Consider the following 26,869-nt stretch of genomic DNA (forward strand, 5'->3'; position numbering starts at 1 on the left):
ATGTTCCTATCTCATAGAATTTAAGAACAATGATGAATAAATAATTTTCGAGCAAAATTTAAATGGCCGGCTGAATATATTACCGCAGGAGACGCAGCCGCGGAATTTAAATTACCGCGTCAAAGGGTTAAAAGAATTAAAAGGAGATTACTTAAAAAAATTTCTAGGTTGCCAATATTTGCAGCTACTAAAATAGATTTTTAAAAAATAAGCCTCAAAACTTGTTTGCCTGACCTTGAATAGGTAATATCCATTTATAACCCCTCTCTTCGATTAACACTTAGGCTTCAGTCTTTGTTTCTGAAATTATCAAAATTTATTCCTTATGCTTGATCATATAACTGAGTGAAAGCTGAGTTATGCTGGAATTGTATCCCAATATCACTTTTTTTTTAATAAAGCATAATGAAATAAGCGGTAATACATCATAACTGGCAGACAATTTAGCACTAAACTGTGTATAAAAATTATCTAACTTATTATGTATTATTTGTCCTTAAATAAAGTCTAAATGCCTAGATGTATAGGATTCAAAATGGTTCTAAAATGAACCACTACATAACATAAGGTTGTGTATGACAACTCTTTGAAACCTACCTCACAATTCTTCCTGGCATCATTGCGGTTACGAAGTGGGGACTTGATGAATCGATAACAGGACAACTGAAACCTGACCCAGTGCTGAGGGCATCTCATTTCTGAATCTAAAGTTCTAATCTGTGAAGCCACACATGGCAAGGCCAGTATCAAAAACCAACCAGCTTCCAACATTGCTACCTAAAACAAGAAAAGAAAGTAAGTACAATGAAACAAGGAAGACATTATCTCTGCATAGATTCATTTCTATTGAATGGTCAATACAGGGCAACAAAACCAAACACAATGGTCCAGAGTTAACACTCCAGGCTTGACATGAATACATACATACATACATACAATTCATTTCACAAGTCCAAACAAATGGACATGAAGGTCGTCGTCATACAAAAATTTAAACAAACACACACATAACAAAATAATTAAAACTAATTGATTATGTTATGCTCCACATATTCAGAAACTGTATAAAAGGAATTATTCATAAGATATAAAAACAAATTTAAACAAACACACAGATAACAAAATAATTAAAACTAATTGTTTATGTTATGCTCCACATATTCAGAAACTGTATAAAAGGAATTATTCATAAGATATAAAAACAGCCTATTTTTAAAACTAATTCTATCCTCTTTAAGGCTTTGAATGGTTATGGGCAATCTGTTGAATAGTTTAATGGCAGTAAACATAGTACCTTTCTGAAAAGCAGAAAGATTCGAGTTTGGCAAATATAATTGCTTTCGATTTCTTGTATTCAAACCATGAACATCTAAACCTGAACAAAACTTACTTTGATTATCAATCACAAACATCATCAACGAGAGGATGTATTCACATGACAATGTAATGACAATGTAAGAAGAATGATGTATTATGGTTCGATTTATCCTCTTCTCGCATATGGAATTGTTGTATGGGAGTAGAGTGCAAAGGCACTAACTAGGTGAATATCTACCCTTCAAAAAGAGGCTGTAAGGTACACAGCAAGGTTAAAAAGGAATGATGTAGAGACAGTTTCAGGCAACTAAAGATATTAACATTATACTTGCTATACATTCAAGAAACAATCTTGTATGGAAAAGAAAAGTGTAACTGCGGTGTAAATAAAGACATACACATATATAACATAAGAAATAATAATCACTATAATAGGTATGTACATGATTTTGAGCTTTATAACAATAAACTATCAGTACCACGTTGAATCTTCTATAGCAGATTGCCTAACAACAAAACAAAAACAAAACTCCGTGGCTTGAGTTCACAAGCGAACTATACCGGCCGAGTAACTGCCACTTGTGGGCGAAGTTAGTGCCAACTTTAGAAGATAGAGGGTCTCCCGTGGACAGCGCAACAAATCCCCATGGCTTTTAATTTCAGTTTTCTAGACCAGAGCCGCTATTTCCTTGTAGCACCTCAATTATCCTCACGAGGCTGAGTGGACCCCGTTCCAGACCCCCTACTTCTCAGAAAATCTGATTGTGCCGGGAATCGAACCAGGGACCTCTGGATCTGTAGCCAGGAACTCTGACCACTAGACCACAGGGGCACTCTTACTGCCTAAAAACATAAAACATTTGTACATGTCCCATATCATTGTATTTTCATCTGCAGGATAAAATAAAAATTAAATGAATTACTAAGCAGGTGCTCAGTTCAAGTCTTGGCTGGTACGTGAGCTATCCTGACTGAAATGTTCTGTGGATTTCCTCAGTCCATCCATGCATATTCCAGGATATACCATGATTAGGCCAAAATTTGCTTCCTTCCCAACTGTTTTCACTTCAGCACTCAGAAGGAAGATTCCTCTCAACAATCTCATTTAATGCCATGGCAGGTGAAACTGATTCTAGTCAGAGGAGGGAACAAGAGACCATGCATGTAAACACTAACATTTTGAGATGGCATGGTGAATTAGGAGAAAGATGATATCATAACTGAAAAAAAACAAAACTAAAACAGAATCTTAATATGAAGGAATGTGGACTAAACATGATTACGGACAAGATGATGGCCATGTGGATTTCAAGGAACCCAGACACAAACATAAGGATACCATTAATAACATAATTATTGTAAAGATTGATTTAGTCATTTGGGTGGCGAAATGACAAAAAAACAGACAGTACTGTACAGATGAATACAAAATAGTCCTAAATTTTACCTCATCATAAAACTGACTAACAAATTACACCAAAACATGTAATCTTATGAAGAGAAACAAACGCAGAATCCGCGAATTAACATTTTTGATTACTGACGGGAAGAAAAGTTTCTGAAGGAGCTGCAGTTCAAAATTTAAATGTTATAAGAAAAATGAATACACTGGTTTGGGAATGTACAAATAATGGATAGAATAAAGACAGCTTGGGCATCAGAATGAAAATCTGAAGGAAGGAGACCTCCTGGGCGACCTAAAACAAGATGGATCAGACAAATATTGGAAGACAGCAGGTACAGAAAAAGCTGGAAAAAATATTCATAAATGACTGTGAAAATGATGACCAGAAACGCGCCTTGGAAAAGTGAGACAAACATCAAAAACAATACAGTCCTGACTAACTACTCCTGGCTACACTTCAGCTGCTATTACAATATTAATTACGTTATAGTCAGAATAATTATGTGAAACTGTTTAGCTCTACCGTTGGTACCGATGCTTCATAAGGGAGTGGCACTGGAAAATGTAGGTCCTTCGACGTACTTCAAACTGTCAATCTTGCATTACATACTATATCCCGTCTCCTTGGCAGCTCTTTACTTCTGGAATATCAAAACTCTAAAAAAACTCTTTTAACACGCGCCAATCTCAATTTTACTACTTAACCACCAAACCACACTCAACTGAGTCACACTGCACAAGGCATTCACACCCCACAACACCGCCAACGCCACCAACCACATAACAACAACGATAATGCCATCAGCTGGCCCAACTGGCATCACGTTGACAACCATGTAACGTCATTCTATAAGTGTTGCCATCTATCCAGGACATTTGTATACTACTTCCAGTACACGCCGGCGATAGAAGCATTGCTCATTCGGCAAATGTGTTAATCAACGTAGTGTAGTTCCGCCAGTTCCGAGATGGGGATGTGTAGTTGACAGAATGGCAGGGACAAGATGTAAATCTCATGTCCCCAGCGCCTAGACCGGTCCTATGTTCCACTCAGTCACCTATTCGATTGGCATCATAGGATCCTTCTCAGGGAATAATGTGGCCTGTGGAGTGAAGCTGTCTACTTCTAGTGCAGAGGTCAAGAATGCTGGACCTATACTTCCATTCCCCATACGTCTTTGTGTCGTGGGTCTTAATTGAATTGAATTGAATTGAATTTATTTACATTCTATAAATCCTAAGCAGGTTAATACCTTTGGATACAGAACAAGTCAAAATGTTACATACATAAGTACAGGCCATTTTAGCTTAAAAATTAATATAACTTAATTTTACATCATTCTCTATTTACATTGAAGTATTCATCTAAAGAGTAGAAGGAATGAGCATGTAGATAATTCTTTAACTCTGATTTAAACTTTTTAGTATCATTGCCCAAGTTTTTAATACTTTGTGGCAGATTGTTGAACACTTTTATGCCAGTAAAGTAGACTCCTTTTTGATATACTGATAAAGTTGATGAGGGTAGGTGGAAGTTATATTTTTGTCTAGTATTCATGTTATAGACATCAGAATTTAATTTGAATTTATCTTTGTTGTAAACAACAAATAAGAGAAGCGATAATATGTATTGCGATTGAAGAGGTAGAATTTTTAATTTCTTAAATAATTCTCTACATGAATCTCTACTTCTACATCCTGTAATGATTCTAATTATATTCTTTTGTATTTTAAAAATTATTACACTATGTGAAGAGTTCCCCCAAAATATTAATCCATAGTTCATAATAGAATGAAAGTAGGCATGGTAAACCATCTTCAATGTTTCCTGTGACATAAAAGGCTTAATTGATCTCATCGCATAGCAAGCTGCATTTAATTTAGGTATAATTTGTTCAATATGTATTTTCCAAGACAGTGTACTGTCTACATGTATTCCAAGGAATTTTGTATCAAGTACTTTACAGATTAATTTGTTGGCATAACTGATGTCCAGATCAATTTGGTGGTTGTTTTTAGTTGTGAATGATATGTAATGGGTTTTATCAAAATTTAATGAGAGTAAATTGGCTTCGAACCATCTGTTTAAGGCTTCAAATACAATATTTATGTCATTTTTAAAGTTTTCAAATTTAGAGTTCTTAAATATTATACTAGTGTCATCTGCATATAGAATTGGTTTAGATTTATTGTTGATGGTTTTAGATAGATCATTTATGTAGAGAAGAAAAAGTAAGGGACCTAAAATTGATCCTTGTGGAACACCGTGCTTTATAATTCCCCAGTTTGAAAATGCATTATGACTGGAGTTTTTATTATTTATTTCAACTCTTTGATACCTGTTTTTGAGGTATGATTTGATCCATTCATTAGCTTTGCCAGTTATTCCATAGAAATTTAATTTTGATAGTAAGATATCATGATTAACACAATCGAAAGCTTTTGCTAGATCACAGAAAATCCCTCCCACAATTAATCTGTCATTGAGAGCACTTAAAATATCGTTAGTTAGTTAATAGGTTGCTTTTTCTGTTGTTAGGTCTTTCCTAAATCCAAATTGCTCTTTGACTAATATGTTGTTAGAATTTAAGTGTTCAAGTAGTCTATTATACATAACTTTTTCAAAGACTTTTGAGAATGAAGTCAATATGGATATTGGTCTGTAATTAGAGATGCATTTTCTCTCTCCTTTTTTAAAAAGTGGTTTCATTATAGCGTATTTTAAGCGTTGAGGAAAAGTACCTGATGATAAAGATTTATTACATAGATGATTCAAGGGTGAACTGATGTAAACAGAGCTTGCTTTAAGTAATTTGGTAGAGATTTCATCATATCCATGTGAATTTTTGGGCTTAAGGGATTTAATAATGTTTTCAATTTCCTTCCTTGTTGAGAATTTGAGATTGATATTTGGAAATGAATTGTTAAAGGCACGAGACAGATAGTATATTGGATTATTATTATTATTATTATTATTGGAATATGTTTTCTCAGCTAATGAAGGAAATATTCATTAAATGCACTTAATTAATTACACATACGAACAGATTTACTTTTACCTTTCGGAACTGAAGTTCCCTTGTTGCATGCTTCACACTGATTTCTTTCTTGGCTCTATCTTCAACCCTGAAAATGAAGGTGACATATTACACCAAAGCAGCAGTTGACTTTCAGTGAACTGCATGGTGTTATATCCAAGAAAGTAAACCTCTTCAATTACTGTTAAGTTTACACTGTCTCCCACTCACCTCCATCTAGTAGTTCAAAATTGTAGATTTACACTGCCAGCTGCTCATATATCTTCATGGCACGGTGCTTAATGAATTAAACCCTATCTTTGTAGTAAATAATTGTAATATTGATCATATTTATGAAACCAAAAATTTGGAAAAAGTGAATGAAAAATTTGTTTTCTTCATTGATAGTTTTATTCAGCTTTATAACTTTTATCCAAAACACACTTGAGACCTACAAGAAACATTGTTTTCTCAGTCACTTCAATGTGTAAGTGCTGTATATACTCATATAAGTGTATTCTGACAGATGTTCACCCTCTGCTGGACTATATGGCACTACATCCCAAGAACTAATATTCTTAATATGCACTGCAGTGAAAACTACAAATCCATCAATAATATTGAGGTTTTCAGATATTATTCATATAAAGGAGATGTTACTTGCACAGTACCCAGTAATAAATAGAATGCAACTCAGGAACAAATAATAACTGATAACAAAATAGATCAGAAAATATTAATTTCTCAAAGCAGAATGCAGTAGCATGTCTGAAGCATCTTCAGTAATCTGAAAATCTAAAGTACTGTTACAATAACTGAAGGAAAAACTTTATTAAAAGATTGTCTATGATAATACTGAAAATTTATCCTAAGCATACACTGTACTTTGCACATGAAAACTAAAGACTCTCTTTCTTTAAAAACTATTTTACATGTTAGGATTTCACAATTAACATGATTCCAAAATATATTCAAGTTCAGAGAATTAACATTACATTTCCCCACCCTACTCATGCCAAATAGAATTACCACTAAACAATCTGGCTCACTAATTGAACCTTATGAATCTGAAATATACAGATATTTTAACAATATGATCATTAGGGTTTACTAACCACCTCACATAAACAAAACTCTGAGAAGAGAAACTGCATTTCTTTATTGAACTGTATGATTGGAAGCAGCATAATAAAATGCATCCAGCCAGACAGCAAGAACATGAGCACAAAACTAGAGCAGTCTCCATTGTTAGAATCCATTACCAAGCAACGACTGATGAAGACATGGAAGTTATAGTGTTTGCTATGGGGATCTGTAAAGTGTGTAGATTAGTGATAGCATTATAATTGTTTGTAGTTACAAGTTATAAGTGTTCAATAAATCTAATCAATGTCTTGTCATTAACATATGAATATGACAATACTGTCATATTTTTGTGATATTTGTGTATGATAAATATACAGTCAGATGAGTTATTAACAACTGTAAAATGTACCTTTTATCAGGCCTGCTTCAGTTCTGTTTCTCTAGAACAAATCTGACAATGTTCAATTTTGAAACAGGTGAAAAAACTGACAGATTCTTTGAGCGCTTTAAAGAGACACTTGTGTAGATTCCATTGGCTAATTATACGGGGAAAGCCATTGCCTTTATCTGTGGAGACAAGGGACTCTGTCCTCACAACATTGTTTGCCCTGTATAAGAACGTGTTTCTTTGTAAAATGAAGTTGGAAGTGAAGGATTAAGAATGAAGATGGTAAAGTTATATAAAAAATTTAATTAATGACTAAATCTGAGCAGAGAAGTTGCTTTTATAGTCCATTCCTCTTCCAAGTGAGATAATAGGCCCTTGTATGAGTGTGATGTAAGGGAACTTGGATTGTCTTAATATGGCTTCTGTACTGTGAAGGATGAGGTTATTTTTTAACAATTAAGTGTCAAATCATGGTACAGATACATTTTAAATTTGTATAATTTCTTCTATAAGAAAGGATCTATTAAACGAATTCTCTGAAAGCAGTGAGTGTGACTATTTACTTACTCTTACTTTAATATCATTCATGAGAATATCATTATTGAAGCACATACAATAATTACAATTATATCCAACTGATGAGTAGATTTACTGAATTACAGAAATGGGAGCTTTCGTTGGTGAGAGTATTGAAAGGGATGAAGACGTTGAGCCTGGGTAAATAAGAGAAGACTCTGTTGGAAAAGGGAACTGAAATGGTGAGTAAGCACTGAGACCAGGGATTGGATTGACAGAACTCCAAAAATGGATGGGAGTAGAAGCCTTAGATGCAAAGGCCTGAAAAGAAGAAGGTCTCATGTTCAGTGAAGGACCACTTTCTTGCTTCCTGTCCATGACACTAGTGCTGCAGTTGTTGTCTTGCTGAAGGAAGTAGTGACTGAGTGGTGATCGACACCTTCCAGTCTGATGATTATAATTTCCATGGCACTTGGTGTCTAAATTAATTGGCTTGTATGTCGTGCTTCTCTCCTTACTCTGAAGGGCTAGTGATAAAGGAAGCTTGCTCCATGCTTCTAACAATGATGGGGGCAAGGTGAACGTAGTGCACAAGTCAGGAACCTCTGAAATTTGAAAATCATGTATACTGAATACTGAAATCAATACTCTTAGTTTTTGAACGTAAAGTTTTATTTTATTTATTTGTTTTAACGGCATTAACATCTTCAGAATAGACTTCAACTTCAAACAACTAGGAGATACTTTTTGAATGGTAATATTATGTACGGCCGGTCACGGCAGCCAAGCGGTCTAAGGCATGCACTGTCTTTGCTCGCTTGGAAGCCGGGATCGTGGGTTCGAATCCCACTCAGGGCATGGATGTTTTTGTGTGCGTTTTTCTGTGTTTATCTACAGGTAGAGGCCTTGTGACGAGCTTATCACTCGCTCAAGGAGTCCTACCGAATGTGTAAGATCTAGTAAACCGAAGTGAAATGGAGAGTTTCATGGAGGTAGGCCTAGGCCCAAATTGGGGCTGTAGCGCCACAGGAAAAAAAAAATAGTATGTATGAATACATGGAAACTGAATCTAAATTTGTAAGAAATGGAAAATTTGATATTTACTTCTAAAGAAGTACTGCGAATCCTGTAAGAAAATGGTTTTCATGCAAATAAAAGTAACTATATGGTAAAACAAAAGCATATGAGAGACTTCAATTGGAGAATAAGCAGCATAATAAATATTAAGATTGGTGCAGCATATGAAGTATAGGCAATAAGTTTGTCTTCTGTCTGAATAAATGCTACTGTGGTACTGTTAATTATTGTGACACCAATCCGGAATTCCTTGCAAAAATTGTAAGGGTAGATATGGCATAGTATCAGATGCAAGACAAAAATGAGGCTATAATGTAATAGTTCATATTACTACACTGATAAGGCAGACAGGAAGCCATGTAATTCCAACATTGAGAGAGTGCACCGTTACTTTTACAGCATATTAAAAGGCGCAGTGTTTAACTTCTATGTGCAGCTTATTAGAATGTCTCACTTCTCACACTGGAAAGAACTGCATTCAGGTTAAAAAAGACACGTGTCAATGAGAGAATCATGGAAAGAGAAAAAATTATGTGTTTCTCACACACACAGTCTATAGGAAGAGTGGGTACACATGAAAGAAAATTTTGAAATCTGTTCAGGGCATTACTGGTGACAGATTTAGATGGTGTGGTTTTTCGAGTGAAACCATTGTGTGTGTATATGTAGTAGCTTCTATGGCACTAGTGGGTGCAAGTGGCTCCTCCTGTTGATATATTAATGAGGCAAATATTATACACAGAATTTAAAGAGCTAGTCTCAATCACTGGATCCACTGGCCCAACTGAGTATGTTTATCCTTCCCTATCCACCTGAAGACGGAGACAGATCCAGTCTCCGAAACGTCGTGGGTTTTTTTTTTGTCTTTTATATACCAGACGATGGGTGAAGTCCAAAACAAGCCAAAAGAAGTACAGTATACACCATCGTCAGAATCCTTTCACGTCTATCTGTAGCTCTATTATCTGGAGAACAGTTCCGTGGATGTTGTTAAGCCAGCTAAGGAGGTACCGAAATTGCGTCCTCCCTCTCTCCTTTCCTACTACAAACTTAATTAGTAGCCTGTTATTTCTCATACGATGCATAATATAAGCAGCTGACCGAGTGTCTTTTAACAAACTTAGAGAAGATAATGTAAGCCTTTCGCTATATTTAGGAAGCAGATATTTATGAATCAATTGTTTATTTTTACACGCAAAATTCAGACAGATATCACAAACTCTGGAGGAAAAATAACGAAACAATAGTTTTTATGTTCTCTGTAGATACGATTAATTTGTCAAAAGGGATAAACAATAAAACCCGCAATGGTTATACAAATTTATCTGAACAATCATTGCAGAGGAAATCGGCCATGATATGTTTCAGACTACCCACATACACAAATGTGATGGAGAAGTTGCCGCACTAGCACGGGGCTATGTTTCGTACAGTGAAATAAACAAGATTCCAAAGAGTGCCTTAGTTTTTATCGACATGTTTTCATTACGAATCGTCAGTAAAGTGCATTTGATACCATACACTTCGGAATTCTCACCAATCTGTCTCCTATTTAAATACTTAAAGATGATACTGCACTTCACCTCATGTTTCACACAGGTATGAAACTTTTTTTGTTGCTAGTGGGCTGGGACTAAGTCCCTTGTACTGCTGCCACTTCTGGCCTATTGTACCAGCCCCAGATGATAGGTGAGTGTGATTGTGGAGCAATTGGTGGAATGAAGATTGGCAGGGGAAACCGAAGTACTCGGAGAAAACCTGCCCTAGCGCCATTTTGTCCACCACAAATCCCACTTGAGCAGACCCGGGATCGAACCCGGGCCGCCGCGGTGGGAAGCCCGCGACTAACTGCTTGAGCTATGGAGCAGCCTAGATATGAAACTTGGTCTCTCGCCGTAAAGGAAGAACACAGATTGGAAATATGAGAGAGCGAAGTACTGAGGAGAAAAAGTGGGCTTAAGAAAAATGAATATATAGAGAGCTAGAGAAAATTACATGACAAATCGATTCATAAGTTGTGAACTACAATTAACTTAGAATTAAGATAAGGACTAAAAATGAAAAAGATATGGACGGGACATTAAAAAACAGAGTTAATTAGAAATGTTTAAATTCAGAAAAACATTAAATTGTTCATTCACATCGGAAAAGGCCTTATGACTTAATGTATCGAATAGTAGCTTATTTGCATAAGATATATTAAGAACCCACATTACTGGTTGAAATGTTCAATAAATTTCAGGATAAGTGGAGAATACTGCGAAAGCAAATTCAGCACATCTTCGTTTATTAGAAAACTTGGTACACGGCTTAAATTCAGAAAGAATTATAAGAGCCTTTGTAATAATTTATGAACGATAAACATTATAACTCCGAAAAATGAAGTGATCAGCAGACAATTGGAATGACAAAATAAGGACAAACCATGAAAATATTTCCACACTGCTGTCCTTGTAACAATAAACCCTATGCTGCAATAAGTGGACGAGCTAAGATGAACCCATCTAATTCACGAAACGCTTAATCAGTCAGTATTCAGCAGCTTCTTTGGTGGTTAAGAGTAGCTGTAGAAAAATATTTATAGACCATTTCTCATTTCGCAGCACTGAAATCAATCATCTATAATGTATGGTTCTAAGTTAATTCGACGATCTTTCCGAATTGCATCAGGTATCGAGTGTCAAACGAGAGATCATTTTCGCGCTGTTTACATAGCTCTGAATGACATTGCTGAGACACGTCTCGGTTCTTACACATACCGCATGTTTTGTCAATAAAAATAACCTCTCATTTAATGGCCATTTGGAAACAGCATAATTTTTACCAAACACGAGATTCGGTGTATGCTAGTGAACACACCATAATATGTTTAGAGATTATACACATATTTAAATATAGGTATTAAACTAAAATTTCTTAATTCTTAAAATTCAAGTTTGCTTTACAGCAAATCTACACACAATATTACGGAAAATTTTCTAAGCAGTCTCTTACAAATTTCCATACAATTTTCCACAATTATACACATTAACTACTCAAATGCTACATTATAGGACTACATAGTTATTGTAGTGCATGGTCCTTAAAGTAATCGCGTGTCAGTTCATGTCAGGGTAGACGAGGCTTGAGCTCTTCACGGGATTAAAAAATACGATTATTGTCTCCTGTACTATGTAGTTCTTTAGATGGTACCTACGTATGTAACTTCAATATCAAAAAGACATAACTTCGTATAAGAAACAAATGTTCAATATTCTAGTTGCGTTAAGCAAGTTTGTAGTTTAGGGGTACGCGACTGAGTGCACGACCTACTCATCATCGACTTACAATTAGTTGCTTACCTAGTGCAACGTGTAATAGAATCCAAGAAATTATTTAGTCTTTAGCACTTCCTAAAACATTATCATTATGGGTCCATGCTATGCAGGAGGGAGATCCGTTAGAATTTAGTAATGTTTCTCTCTTGTATTTTCTTTCATTAAGCATTCAATTTATTCCCAAAGCCAAAAGGTGTGATTCAGAAATATTAAACTTACTTTCTGTTTTTATTAACTGAATTGAAGAAAAGCTAATAATAGACCAGAATATTTGTCGTTGAAAAATATTCGAGGAAGGTATACTACGTTGAGGAAACACAGAAGCATTGCTTATGTCACATATGCACGTACCTTGCAAGGTTGAGCTATTTGCAGAGAATCCACTAAACCCGATGGCTGCTCCAGGAGATCCATAATAAAATTTTCTACTGAAAATTCCGCTAGTCGTTTTCTGTAGGCTTTCCATCTTCACTCGAAATGGAACTTTACTTTCCATTTTTACAATCTCAGGGAATGACACAAATCTATAGGAAAGAGAATCTCAGTTTGCAACAGTCATAAAATAGGTGTTGTTATGGTATGATTACTAGTGTCAGCATTAGGATATTTCGAATTCGAGCCATTGAACTATCATAAAAGATGATCTGTCAGCAGAGCAGTGTTCAGTTCCATCGTAAACTCAATACACTGATATGGTTTCTAGTTTTATTGCCTGGAATTTTCAAATGAATTTTAAGAGAGTTAAAGAAAAAACTTATTTTTGTACTACAACCACACCAATGGTTCACGGGTATCGTAACAAAACTGTAGGAGCAAAGGGTGACAGCGAATACGATTACGAAATCATTGTGTTTACAGATCATTTATTTAGCATACAGCCTAATGTCAATACATAGATTCATTCATCCATCCTTTTCCTATTCTAGTTAACATATGCCAAGCCTTGTTTTACTTTTATTAGAGGAGCGGTTGTTAAGTGTCAGACCGAGACAATGGTTCACTTTCACATTCCAACTCCCAGGAAAGTTTATCAAACACCAATTTAAAGACATTTAGGTTGGTCTTAGTGCCAGTGTTAACGTGGCAGCGAATAGAAAAATTTCCTTCCAGGAATCGAACAGTGGTGGTCAAGCAGTCACCAGTCATGTTATTTACTCATCAGTTCACTTATACAGGCAATGATCGTGATTTTTGTGTGAGGTGGTTTGCCAAGCGCCGTACAATTCTAACTGAAGAAATATATTTTAGGAAAGATTTTAACGCAAACAATTTAGGCCGCGCCATAGCTCAAGTCGCTGGCTTCTCACCGCGGGTCTGGTCAAGTGGGATTTGTGGTGGACAAAGTGGCCGCCGTGCCGAGTGGACCCAGCTGGACTCCACCCCCCACTAAGCGAAACACAAGCAATTTGTTTTACATTTCACACTAAACGTATGTGATATGAAAGTGTCACGGGTTAATCATATGTGCGAGTAGTATAGCATATACTAGTATATTTAATTTAATTATGCGGAGTAGTTGAGGCATCATAAAGTTAGTTTAAATGTTTTGCTTGCGAAATGTCGGTAACTAATAATGAAGACGTCGATTTCCATTATTTTGTGCATAACTCATGAGATTCCTTATACAGTTTCTAATTAACCTGTTTTGGAAGGAATGATTGCACTTATTCTGCTACCATGTCGGTATTTACGTCCTACGCAATTGTTTTTTTTAACTGACGAATGTTCATGACACTTGACATGAGTACACTTCCACTAGAGGCCATCTAGCCTTCGTATTTCTTTTCTATCATTAGTAATACGAACACGACGACCATACTAACATCCGAGGTCAGAGTGATATTAGCGCCAGTTAACTCAGAGTTCTCAAATTATATTGCGACAAACTATGGAACAAGTGCAAAAAACTTACGAGTTTCTTGCTTCGTACAATGCAAAATAATAGAATGACAATCTAGCAATTAGTGTATTTACCTTTCGATTTGAATTCCACTGAACCAATTACTGACTAACTCCAGAAAGAAATAGTACATTGGGAAGACCAAGAAGTAGGTAGGTAGACAATATTAAAATGGATCTTAGAGAGATAGGATGGGATGGTATTGATTGGATTAATCTGGCTCAGAAAAGTAGCATAGATAATAAAATTACATATAGGTAAATTGCTGCTCACGCAGGCTGGTGCCTTTCGCAAGTATAGCTCAGATAATTTTTCTCTACAACGGACCAAGTTGGCTAAGGAACCAATACCTACATGTTCTTGAACTTATTCCTGTGACAATCCAATGCATAAAACAACGCTATATGAAAAGCTGAGTACGCTTTCTGCCGAATTTCAATGTTCAATCACAATTATATTAATTAGAGCTACAGTAGACGTGCTACTTAACGCTTACCCCTTCACATACGCATGTATGGTTTGTTTAACCATTTGTCTGCATGTGGATTACATGAAGTTGAATGGCAGGATTACTGATGAATGTTCAATTGGAGAGGATCGTGGCCTTATCAAGGAACTATCTCAAAATTTGTGTGGAGTAAATGAGGAAAACCGCGAAAGGCCTCAGTCAGAATAGTCGATGTCTCGTCCGAGAGTAGAACCGAGCAACTTCCGAACATAAGCCTACAGTGTTACAGCTACAGCAACGAGCTCAGTATGGGTCATCACCTTCGACATGTCCGGCATGGGTGGCTCTAGTAGTAGCTATGCTACCGCCGGCATAGCTCTCAGGGTCATTTGACCACGCAAGCCCCTCCACTACGCTAAAGTAGAGACACCATCGGGGGGGAGGGGGTCAGTATTTTACTTACGTAAATTAGGATATTAGAAGCAAATTTAATTAGCATTCTTGCAAGACAAACCAAGAAAAAGGATACTTTAAATATTTATCAATTGCTCTTAAACTCCTTGCTCCTTTTAACTGTGTGAGCAATAGTTTATTGAGGCAATGTCAAAACACAGTAGTTGTTTCCATGCACTCAAAGTATTTTTATCATGAATTCCTATCTTCACTTGCTTCCAAAATATACTTATTTCAAAATACCTCTCTTTGTACGATAATATTATAACGTAGCTTGTAATGTTTGTTTATCGACCTTTTCTCATCTGTATATACCTAAAGTCGAATGAGAGATTTAGTTTTAATTCTTAATTAATAATTCATAATATTTAGTTAATAATTTGAAGAAAGTAGCTGTGGGCTCTTGTAAGGTTACAAGGGACTGAGAGAGAGAAAAAATAAAACATTCACGATAGCCAGCTTCAAGTCTGAGAATTTTTTGATATGAAGCAGAAGAGTGAAAAATGCGCAGCGGCAATTAGTTCTTGAATTTTTGTTTATGGGTGTTCTAATAATAACAAAACTGTTAAGACTTTATAGCCTTACCTTAGGCATTTATGCACAGCCAAGTTTTGCGGGCTTCTTCATTGATTTATCAGGTTTTTTCTAATATAAACTGGGTAAAATATTTCTTATATCTGCAGTATAATTGCAGAATGTTATTGAAATTTAATTTTTTTATTCAAATAAATACATATATAGCAGAAACTTAACTATAAATTCCACTTTTTCTATGTAGCCCAGCTCCCTAGTCAAATAGGGGGTCGTTAAGAGATGTAGACTGTGAACATCATCAATCAATTTAAACAAAACGAGAGTCAATATTTTAGATTAAAAATCAATTCGTCTTAGACCGAGATGCACTGCCATCCATTATATGAATTTAATATACTAATATCTAAAGTTAAAAATAATATGATAATTATAGACTGAATCCTAGTTTTCAAGAGTTTACTCAGGCAAAGGTTTACACTAACCAGCCAATTAGGGCCGAAGAACATTACCAAGCACATATAACTTCATCTTCCTCCCACATTTTCTTGAATTTTCTTCTATTTTTATCTATCTTTCCTCTCTTCCTTATTCATAATTTAGCTAAAGTCTTTTATCAGAACAAGAATATTTCTTTTTAAGAAAGATATTCATGTCAATTTTTCTCTTGGGCCTCATACATTTAAATTCTCGTAGAAATTACAGGCTTGAGATCACAGCATATCAATTTATTGTCAAAGACTGATATAAAAACGACTTCGTCAGCACTTAAAAATGTTTTCATAAGGGCCATACAGGCACTCTGGGTGTCAGCATAAGCTCAGCTTCTATGTAATAAACTTGGTAAAAGCAATTCTTGACTTATCTCTGAGTAGCTTCATTATTGCACTATCACTATGCATATAAATTGCTCCACAATAATCTGTCAGTTGCTATGTTACATGCCTCAAGTCATCGTTATCAGCATGAAACACATATGGATTGTTGTTAACCTTTAATTAAATGAATCAAACTCAGCAGTGAAATCTCCCAACCAAACCCATATGTTCGTACAACGTTGTATGAACATTTACATCTAACAAGCTTCTTCCTCTTATTAGCCTAGCAGGCACTCTTAGAAAAAATTATATTTGATGAACCAGGGGTGTCACCGTGAAGTACAGACACGTAAATCAAGACTCAAACCTTCACTTCTTGATGCTCCTATACACAAATAGAAGCCACACATGTCTTAAAAGTGAGACTGGGAACGTGATAAAGAAACTAGAGACTAAATGACATACCTTCGATCCCATAACGATGCTTTCTTCTTTCTATGTTATTTGTAATGACGACTTCGGTGGAAGACGATAATACAATTCAGTTAAAGATAATAACAACAATAACACAATTAACCGCTAACTGTGGTAACAGAACTGGAATATCGCTATAATAATAATACTTTTTTTTTTCGTGCTAACTCAACAGCTGTGACAGCCAGTAAAATGAAAAATAGAAGGAAATACATGAAGAGATTTATGGCAAATACACGCCTAAGATATTCTTATGCATAGCAAGTGTGGGAGAAGCATAATTTTATAATAACAATGAACGTAACAAAGTACCCTCATTGCCTGTTTACAAGATTTGCCAGAAGACTGACGTCGAAGATGTGATTGTCAGATATGCTAACACTGTTACATGTTCCATCAGCGGCTAATTTGCAGAAAACAGGAAGAGATATATCATGTGAAAGGGAAATATAAAATTTATCTCAAATTTACAAGTGAAATTCTGATACCAGCATTTTCTAGAAGCGGAGAGCAGGTAATAAAACAATATAATAATTAGAAATCTACAGCATCACACAAACGATTATTTTAAAAACATAAGTTTCTCTCATAGTTCATTACATGTTTCCACCATTCACCATAAGGTGAGACGTATACACAAAAGTTAACAAGTTTTTGAGTAGGCAATTAAATCAGATCTCACGTAATTAAATGCATTCGTATAAACATATAAAACAATAAAATAAAGGAACATAAATTTTGATGATTTTCATACCATACATATCCACTGACGTTTAATTAACCTAATAAAAATACTAGAAGTAAAGAACTGATAATTTTCCAATATAATTGAGTAAACAAAGAGACGTCTGATTGTACTCCCTCATTACTAGTTACATGAAATATTCCACATTAACCCACACGTCAAAAAAGGAAGATTTTAATGTAGTTGTAAGCCTGTTGGACGTAAGAGAAACTAATTTTAATTACTATAAATTAAGAAGGTAAAGTTATCCCTGTAACAGGTCGTGGAGGTCCATAGGGTTCTGAGACGATGAAGCTCTTACATCTTCTAGGCAATCGGCTCACAGATGGCGGTGAGGTCAACCTTACGCGCCGGCCGCCCTTTACTCATTTCTGTCAGAGGCTGAGTCGGCATTAAGGCTCTATTGAGACTGGAATGATTGGGTTGATTTCAATATCCACTGACATCGGGAACCAAAGCCGCGACCTTCCGGCTTGTAGCATAGTGCCGCGAGCCCTCCAATAAAGATTTCTGAATGTATATGATAAAAACATAAGGCAGATAGGAGAAACGAAAAGATATTTTGTTTTGACTGCATTTTTGCAATAATGGAGAGACAGAAGCTTCTTACCTCAGTCTTAGAGGTTGGTTTTTTCTAATAGACTGCAATAAAGAGCTAGGAATTTGCTTCATAGTCTCTGACTTCTTTACGGTCGTGAAGTCATAGTCAGCAGTCACAGCTGCATTGTTTCCATTCATCGTGGTTACAGGCAAAGAAATTTCTTCATTCATTTATTCCTGCTGGTCGTCGGCAGCACAAAACCGTCAGAAACTGGCGGTTCCTTGCGTGGCGAGACGGACTCTTTAGGCGAGGAGATGTTTTCCATTATCATTTTGAAAACTTCGTCATCTTGCGAACTTGCTCATTTACCTCAGATAATTTGAGAATCATTTCAGTAAGGTTTTCAGTCATATTGCTGGTGCAAATACCATTACATCTGAAATTCTTCAGCTGAACACTGAGCGCATCATTTTCCTTCAGTTTAGGAAGATATCAGATATCAGATGTCTGAGCAGATATGAGAGAAAATAATGGAGTACTTTCGTCTTAAACTGATAGTAGTTCTTCACACAAGCCCCAAAATTGTAAGTGGACTCGCCGTTTGTTTTATAGAAAGTACACTCCATAACTCTCACCTGGAGGCTGGAAAGACGAAATCTCGTAGAGCATGATCCATTGCAACGCAGAAATCTTTGCTTTCCACAGAAAACATCTTTTCACAAAGTTAGCAAACGTCCTCTTTAGCAGCCATTGCGCAGGCAGGTCAAATTTGCAACATTCCACAGATCCTGCACATACTCAGTCACCACAAATAAACACTGCCACACGCCACGAAGCACGAAACAAACTCGTCTGCTCAGCTCGAAATATGGGCAAACGCGTTAATTGTGTCGGGATAGTGTCAGGCTGTAAAATTCATTTTCATAGCCACATTGATAACATGTTTTCTGAATTAGAATTTATTTTCATTTGTTTTAACGTCCAACTTGAAACAATATAAAGACGTAAAATAAAATTGTTTTAAAATTTGTCACTGCAATACATGTTCCGGCCTATTAGGCCATTATCAGGTGAATTGAAATTCGGGGGAACTCCTGTGAGCGGAAGGTAAAGCAGTTCCCCCGAATTTCAACGAATCTGATGATTGCCGAGCAGGCCGGAACATGTACTGCACTGACGAATTTTAAAAGGAATGCATTTTAAATCTTGATATTGTTGCATGGTGGACAGTAAATAGCTGAAAATAAACTCTAATTCCAACTACAGAAGGATGCTAAGATGCAACATCATGTTTCCTAACTTTTATAAATATTAGGCTTGATTCGATACACTACGCTTTCCTTTTCGACTATTGAGAGTCAACTGATTTTCTGTAACTCTCTAGTCCAGTCTGAGCTTCAGTCCATTCCTGCCAGCCGGAACACTGTCACACTGATTCACCCCTGAACGATCGAAATATTTCAAAGAAGATTTGCAACCATATGCTATAACAAATTTTTATTGGCATTTGTGACAATAAGTATTATGACATATTAAGCTGAATCTTTCAACACTTCAGTCCAGGCGTCCATACCTCGATGTTCTATTTATTATGAATTTTTTTGAAAAGTAGTAGTTGCTTATCCTTCATTGATATTGTTAATTTATATGTGCCTACTAAGTTAATCAGAGACAATTCCATTTCAAATCTAAATTATCTCACGAAGTTTAGTTCCTCAGTCCGATATGTTTCTGCGTCTAATGTAGACTACAGATATATATTGATTTTTAAACGAAAATTTAATTCTGTTAACCTGCCTTATTAAGTCGATTAGTATTACACGCAATAACGTCCAAGATCTCTCCGTTCAAAATTATTGAATTTGCGTAATTTAGTTTCCAGTATATTAATATTTATAATCGTACTTCTTCGTTTTGAAACTTATCTCATACGCAGTATATGTGACAAATATTGCGATCATGAAAAATTTCGGTTTGAAGGTTTTGAGGGATTTACATAATTTAAGCCTCCTGAATACGAATAAGTGGTTTCCGAAATTCCGCCTCTTTGCCTTTATACGTACATGTGTATAGATGTACTCCTCGCTGGCGCTTCAACGGCTGAACGGCCTGCTTTCCTTATTCAGCATCCAAGAGAATATTCATCTAAGTCGGTGTTAGGCTAATCTAAACATTCCAGCTCCAAAAATTATGGACCCTATAAATATAAGGGACAAAACACGAAATGGCGATTTTCTCGAAAAGAGTTTTCATCGTTTAGAATAAATTTCACAAATATGTAGAGACCATATTATCTAGGAGCATAAAGTTTAAAATTCTCAAAGCTACTTCTTTCCTTGTATACTATACGGGTGTCGCGGTAGCGTAGTGGTTGAGGGGCTATGCTACAAGCCGGAAGGTCAAGTCCCAATGAGGTTACTAGATGTTTTTCAGTTGACCTAATCCTTCCAGCCGCACAAGGCCCTGGGGTTTACTCAGCCTCTAACAGAAATGAGTACCAGGAATTAATTAAATAATTTTCCCTAGGAGTAAAGCGCGTAAGGCTTACAACCTTACCGCCATCTTTGAGCCGATTGTCTAGATAGTGTGGGACCCTCAACGTCTCACAACCCTATGGTAAAATAATATTAAACTAAATCTTAGACAAATGGAATGGGGTGGTATGGACTGCCTTCGCCTATCTCGGGGTAGGGATCAGTGGTGGGCTTTTGTGAACATGGTAATGAGTCTACAAGTTTCATAAATTTTTGGGAAATTATTGAGTAGTTTGGCGATTTTCGGCTTCTCAAGAATGACTCAGCTCCATGGAATTAGTCAGTTATAGGTAACCAAACATTTGAACTTATTAATTTACTGCCGTTGATAACACCGAAATTGCTGATGTGCAAATATTTGAAACGGGAGCAAAATTAGTGGCATTTAATTAGGATTATAAAATTTGCCGCACTGGTGCATTATCCATAATTTTTTATCTTCAGTTGAAATCGTATTAATGTATAATATGAATAACAAAATTATAACCCGAATTCCATATTTAGCTTTCAGCGTGACAGCGACACTCAACTGACCATTGGAGACGGGCATGTAACATTTTGTGTGAAGAATATTGATCATAAACATATTTATTTTCTTATGAATATTGTATATATTCCAATATAACAATTGGAAATATGACAATGTTCATGGTTTATGCTGACCGTCTTACAGTGTATACACTTTTTTCACCTTATTCTTCACTTCCACATTACATGTTTCGGCACTAATGTGCCATCTTCAGGACGCTAAAATATAACATTATGACAATGTTGCCAAACTTGGAGCTGAGTCATAGAATTTTAACAGAGGAGGAAATGATGAACCTAAATATCTTGATTGCTAAAGATCTCGCAATTTATATTGGAACACACGAAGGAGGGCAGTGTTCCAAGTTCTTTGCTGAAAATTTTATCTCATGCTAATTAATACGAATCATTCTCACCTGTAAACAAACTTCTGGCCCAGTACTTTCTTAATGATATTCTTGTCGTAGTAGTAGCGCAAGGCACGGCTCAGCTTGTCATAGTTCATGTTCGTCTTGTTCTTCCTCAGTCCCCACAGGCGAGCCACCTCTTCTGCATTAACCAACTTAAATTCGCCATCATTGTTAGTCCAGGTGATAATACTTGTGTACTGGTTACTGATAAGAAGTTCCAGCAGAAACTGCCACAGCGTAATATTCGTCTCCATGTAACCTGCAAATATCCGTGCGCAAAAAGACGTTGAAGACATTATCACATAAAAGAAAATTTCTTTGAATTGTTTCATTTTGGTCCGTTACACTATCAATCACCAATTATCAATAGAACCTCCGTCGAGTGTAACAATATATATTCTTGTCACCATTTTCTCGGGGTACTGGATGTTGTTGTGTTTTACGCTCCAATACGTGTAACATCTTCCACAAAAAACTGTATATTGTGATTGTTGAGCAGTGCAAGTGTTTCCATGTTTTTGTTGTGGATGCCTCTGATGATGGCTCTTTGTGAGCCGAAACATGTAAGGCAAATGTGAGAAAATGGTGACAAGAATATATATTGTTACACTCGACGGAGGTTCTATTGAAAATTTCTTTCTTTAATTTTAGAAATTCTTCCGTAAGAATAATAAAGAAATTTTAAACAGGCATAGAGATACATGTTTGACAGAATGTATCGGTTCAATGTTTAGCAATTCTGCCTCACACTCGAGAGGTCTGGCGTTCAATTCTCGGCTGGAGGCCATCTGATACTACAGTGGGTTTTTATGTTTGTATTCAGTTCTTCCAAGAGAATGCGGTGGCAATGTCTTCGCGTAGAACATAGCATATTCTTTCTAAGTCATTGGGCCTACCTAAAGATTTAGGAAAACGTCGTTAATAAGCTAAAAGAAGAATACAGATAAGTAAGGTATTTGCATTTTCACCCCACACCAATCCGAATTGTGCAATTTGTCAATACTTTATGAAGAATTGCACAATTTCAAAATTAAGTCATTTGTCCTGTGTTTAGCTAATTAAACACAAAGCCATTAAGACGTATGGGAGAGTGAATATATAGATTCAATTATTCTTGACCTCAGCAATAGTTGGGGGTGATATAGCAACTTCTGAACCTGGCCACTTTACCCCCGGGGAAAGGGTCCCTTGAACACATTTGATTGGAGGACGAATGGGCCTCTGGACCGGTCTGGACGTCGTGAAAAGGACAAAACTCTTGCCCCTATCGGAACTCGAACTGGTAAAACTGGGAATTTTTCCACCAAACTTCATAATTTACTACGGACAATTTTTAGAACCTGTTTCTTAGAAATGTATAGAAGAGTTAAATAATTTCAGAATGTGCAGTTTGCTGCTTTTGTATGGATGATGCCTCGTGAGCCTGTACAGGTTTCCCGTACTAGTAAGTCGAATATCGAGATAAATATAAGTTCATTTTCCTTTGCGTTATTTTGTGTCATACTGTTTGCTAAAGTAAATACGGATATTATAGTACTGAAGGAAGGATCCAAGACGAAATTAGGAGTACTATTATATTATTTCTTTCCTACAGGCACAAGGTTAGTTAAACCTCTGCTCATTCTTATAAATAAACCTATTCTATTCTAACCAGTCAGTGTAATGACATGTGGCAGTGAGCATCACATTTGTAGTCATAAAAAATACTATATTTTATGATGAACAGTTTTGTGTCACTTTTTGTTCAACTAAGTGTAAAATTTGTTTAAACGCGGACTTAATAAAATTCTTACTTTTCACATATTGAAGGCCAATTATGATATCACGGTACAGATCACGTTTGTGATATGGAATCTAATGGCTTAAGGCTATGAGAAGGTTAATTTGTTGAAAATATAAAGCTCCGTGAGACAGTTCCTGGAATGTCTTGTGATACTAAATATATCTCATTCAGTGAACAGAGCATAAAGTAAATGTGATGTGGGGCCGCGCCATAGCTCAAGCGGTTAGTCGCTGGCTTCCCATCGCGGCGGCCCGGGTTCGATCCCGGGTCTGGTCAAGTGGGATTTGTGGTGGACAAAGTGACGCTGGGGCGGGTTTTCTCCGAGTACTTTGGTTTCTCTGTCAATCTTCATTCCACCCATTGCTCCACAATCACCCTCACCTATCATCTGGGGCTGGTACAATAGGCCAGAAGTGGCCGCAGTGCAAGGGACTTAGTCCCACCCCACTAGCAATAAAAAAACTGTGATGTAACAAATCAGTTTTGGGGGATCTGATGTGTGTCTGGCTATTTACTGCAGTGGTAGCTAATTGCTACCCTCTGAAACTTTTATGATAAATTTAATGCACTTGATACTGAATTTAATTTACCAGGAGAATTCTCCTCGACTGCATACAGTAACTGAGCCACGACTTCTATCACAACCATGCATAAGGCTAAAAATATCCAAAATAATTTAAACTACTAAGATAGACACAAACAAAGGATAAAAGAGTAAAAAGATAATTTGATTACGATGATAATTCATATAACCAAGTATCTTTTTTATTGCTAGTGGGGTGGGACTAAGTCCCTTGTACTGCGGCCAATTTTGGCCTATTGTCCCAGCCGAGGTGATAGGTGAGGGTGATTGTGGAGCAATTGATGGAATGGAGATTGGCAGGGGAAACCGAAGTACTCGGATAAAATCTGTCCCAGCGCCACCAGTTTGTCCACCACAAATACCACTTGACCAGACCCGGGATCGAACCCGGGCCGCCGCGGTGATAAGCCAGCGACTATCTGCTTGAGCTATGGCGCGACCCTATATAATCAAGTAACTAATTCTGCGGTATAAGGTTCTCCTTGAAGGGCTGAGAGTCAGTCTACTGTCAAGAAGTTCCCTGTTTTGTGGAGTTCGAGAGCATTCCTGGACTCTATTCTGAACCAATTGTTTTCGGTCTACACAATCATATAAACCCTGACTACGGAATGAACGACCGTAACTTAATTCCTGGCAGGACCTTTTTCCTTCGCCGCCGCGTTCAGGTTGGCTCTGGGGTCCAGCCAGCCTGCCATTCGTCGGGTACCGGAGGAAATATATCCGGAGTTAAAAAAAAAAAAACGGCCTAGGCTTAAAGCTGACCTTCACTTCTTTGTAGTGCCGTGGTTAAGATTGGATGGAACATTTTTCTTCATGGCGTCGAACGTAATTAAGAACAGATTCAGCTTTTATTTTTACCTTGACACACGCCACTTGTATGTCTATTTATCTACGTATTTGTGATTCTTGCAGAAGTGAGTATTAAGAGCAGGGTCTTCTGGAAATTCACACCATGAAAAAGATGAAGCTGTTCCTGTAACAGGCCGTGGAGGCCCAGGAGGGTGTGACAGGTTGAGGCTCCCACATCTTCTAGGCCAGTGCTTCTTGACCTCTGTGAGACAGCTGCCCGGTAAATTCATTTTTATAAAACAAAGGCCCGGTAAAATTGATGCCACGGCCCAATACCGGGCCGCGGCCTGGCGGTTGAGGAACACTGTTCGAGACATCGGCTCACACATGGCGGTAAGGTTGTCAGTCTTACGTGACCACTGCCCTGGTCCCCAAAATTGGATAAAATATTTACCAATAAGAGTTTTTAATTTTGAAAGATCCGGTTATAATAAGCCAATATTATTAGCATTCTGTCATAGGGATTACTAACAGGATATGGGAGTGAGTTCCGATCTCCCAGAGGACATGCAGGTTAAATCTCTAAGTGCGTCATAATCTAAGATTCAATGACCCCAAGAGTGCCGGAGAACCCTTCTGCTTCCAAAAGTGTCAACTCTAGGAGTCAGCGTTTAGTGCTGACTTCGCTAATGTGAGAGAATCACTGAGAGTTGAGTAAAGAATTTTCTGCTGTAACAGAAGATTTTCTCCCGGAGTCTTGCAGCAAGTGGACTGAATATCTGAGAGAAAATGCTTTTGGTGGACAATATTTGTGGTTCTAAATATCTCTGTACTCGTGGGTATAAGACCATATCATGTGAAGTATGTAAAAACAGATGTAATTTGAGAAGCTATTCCTTCACGAATACAAAGGTGCTGCAGCTGTCCTTGCTATTACATGTAAATGACAGCCGTTGCACCCTCTGACATGGAACTTGCGTGGTCACAGAATAAGGCAGCTAAGATTCACCCTAAGACAAAAGGTAAAATTATCCGTGTGCTTAACTTATTAAGCACTACGTCATGAAAGCTTAAGGGGAAGTGGATATATAGACTCACGTATTCTTGACCTCGACACTGTTTGGAGGTGAGTATTCAGCTTCACGGCCCGGCTGCTTTACCCCAGGGGACAACGTGGAGAAAGGAAAATCTTGCACCTGCCGGGACTCGAACTCCGAATCCTCAGCCGTCCAGCCTATAGGGAGTCGCTAAACCGACGGCGCTATCCCGGCTCCCAAGTTTAACCCTGTCGCTGCGATAGTCGACCGAAGTCGAACAAGAATCCATTACGGTAAAGTACAACATTCGACTTTAGTCCACACCAAGAAATAATTTTTGCTGCGGAATTCGGCTTCAGTCGGACATGAACATGCGATTTTGTAGAGTTTTTCGCATTTTTACCTTAAATATGCATTGTATCGTGAAAATGGCTAAAAATAATAGGCAGCGAATTGTTAAGGCAATAGTAATTGTAATAGCAGTACTACTAATACTGATTTATCAGATGGTTCAGGTTTTGATGTAAACGGAAAGTGTCACGAAAAAGATAGGCCATAACAGTAGACAAGCGGCTTAAGGACGAGANGCGGAGGCCGTTTAGTCTATTGTTAATGTTTGCATCCTGTTGCGTGAGTGTAACTGATAATACAAATCTCACCGTCAACGCAACTACAATTTATTAACTTGGTTGCAGTAGATGTTTCGACTCTTACAGGGTCATCCTCAGATGTTGTGATTTACACGTTTTCATTCTTGAAATGTAAAGCGTGGATACATATTTACATAAATAGATTTAAAATGACTGGAATATAAATGTACATAAAAAGTTGTCAATTTAAGTCTATGTATGTAAATATGTATACACGCTTTACAATTCAATAATGAAAATGTGTAAATCACAACACCTGAGGATGACCCTGTAAGAGTCGAAACATCTACTGGAACCAAGTTAATAAATTGTAGTTGCGTTGACGGTGAGATTTGTATTATTATTCATATTAGTCTTTTCTCGTCCTTAAGCCGCTTGTCTACTGTTATGGCCTATCTTTTTCGTGACACTTTCCGTTTACATCAAAACCTGAACCATCTGATAAATCAGTATTAGTAGTACTGCTATTACAATTACTATTGCCTTAACAATTCGCTGCCTATTATTTTTAGCCATTTTCAC

The 26,869-nt window shown here is 36.9% G+C and overlaps 2 protein-coding genes across 5 annotated transcripts in view; both read right to left on the reverse strand.

Moving 5' to 3' along the window:
* The window catches only part of LOC111866581 (contactin), a 45,652-nt gene extending 42,168 nt beyond the window's left edge, over positions 1–3,484 (reverse strand). The window contains exons 1-2 of the mRNA XM_023855664.1: positions 3,246–3,484; positions 598–777 (exon numbers count right to left, since the gene is read on the reverse strand). Of these exons, the coding sequence (XP_023711432.1) occupies positions 598–771 (174 nt within the window). The 5' untranslated portion in view covers positions 772–777; positions 3,246–3,484. The remainder of the gene's footprint in view (positions 1–597; positions 778–3,245) is intronic.
* A 2,658-nt stretch (positions 3,485–6,142) lies between these two features.
* Positions 6,143–26,869, reverse strand: part of LOC111866583 — a 22,216-nt gene continuing 1,489 nt past the window's right edge. For all 4 annotated transcript variants that reach the window (XM_023855666.2, XM_023855667.2, XM_033752332.1 and 1 more), the window contains exons 2-4: positions 21,512–21,764; positions 12,475–12,647; positions 6,143–8,334 (exon numbers count right to left, since the gene is read on the reverse strand). In XM_023855666.2, coding sequence (XP_023711434.1) covers positions 7,862–8,334; positions 12,475–12,647; positions 21,512–21,764 — 899 coding nt within the window. In that variant the 3' untranslated portion in view covers positions 6,143–7,861. The remainder of the gene's footprint in view (positions 8,335–12,474; positions 12,648–21,511; positions 21,765–26,869) is intronic.

The sequence above is a fragment of the Cryptotermes secundus genome, unplaced genomic scaffold (assembly GCF_002891405.2).
Source record: "Cryptotermes secundus unplaced genomic scaffold, Csec_1.0 scaffold666, whole genome shotgun sequence".
NCBI lineage: Eukaryota > Metazoa > Arthropoda > Insecta > Blattodea > Kalotermitidae > Cryptotermes > Cryptotermes secundus.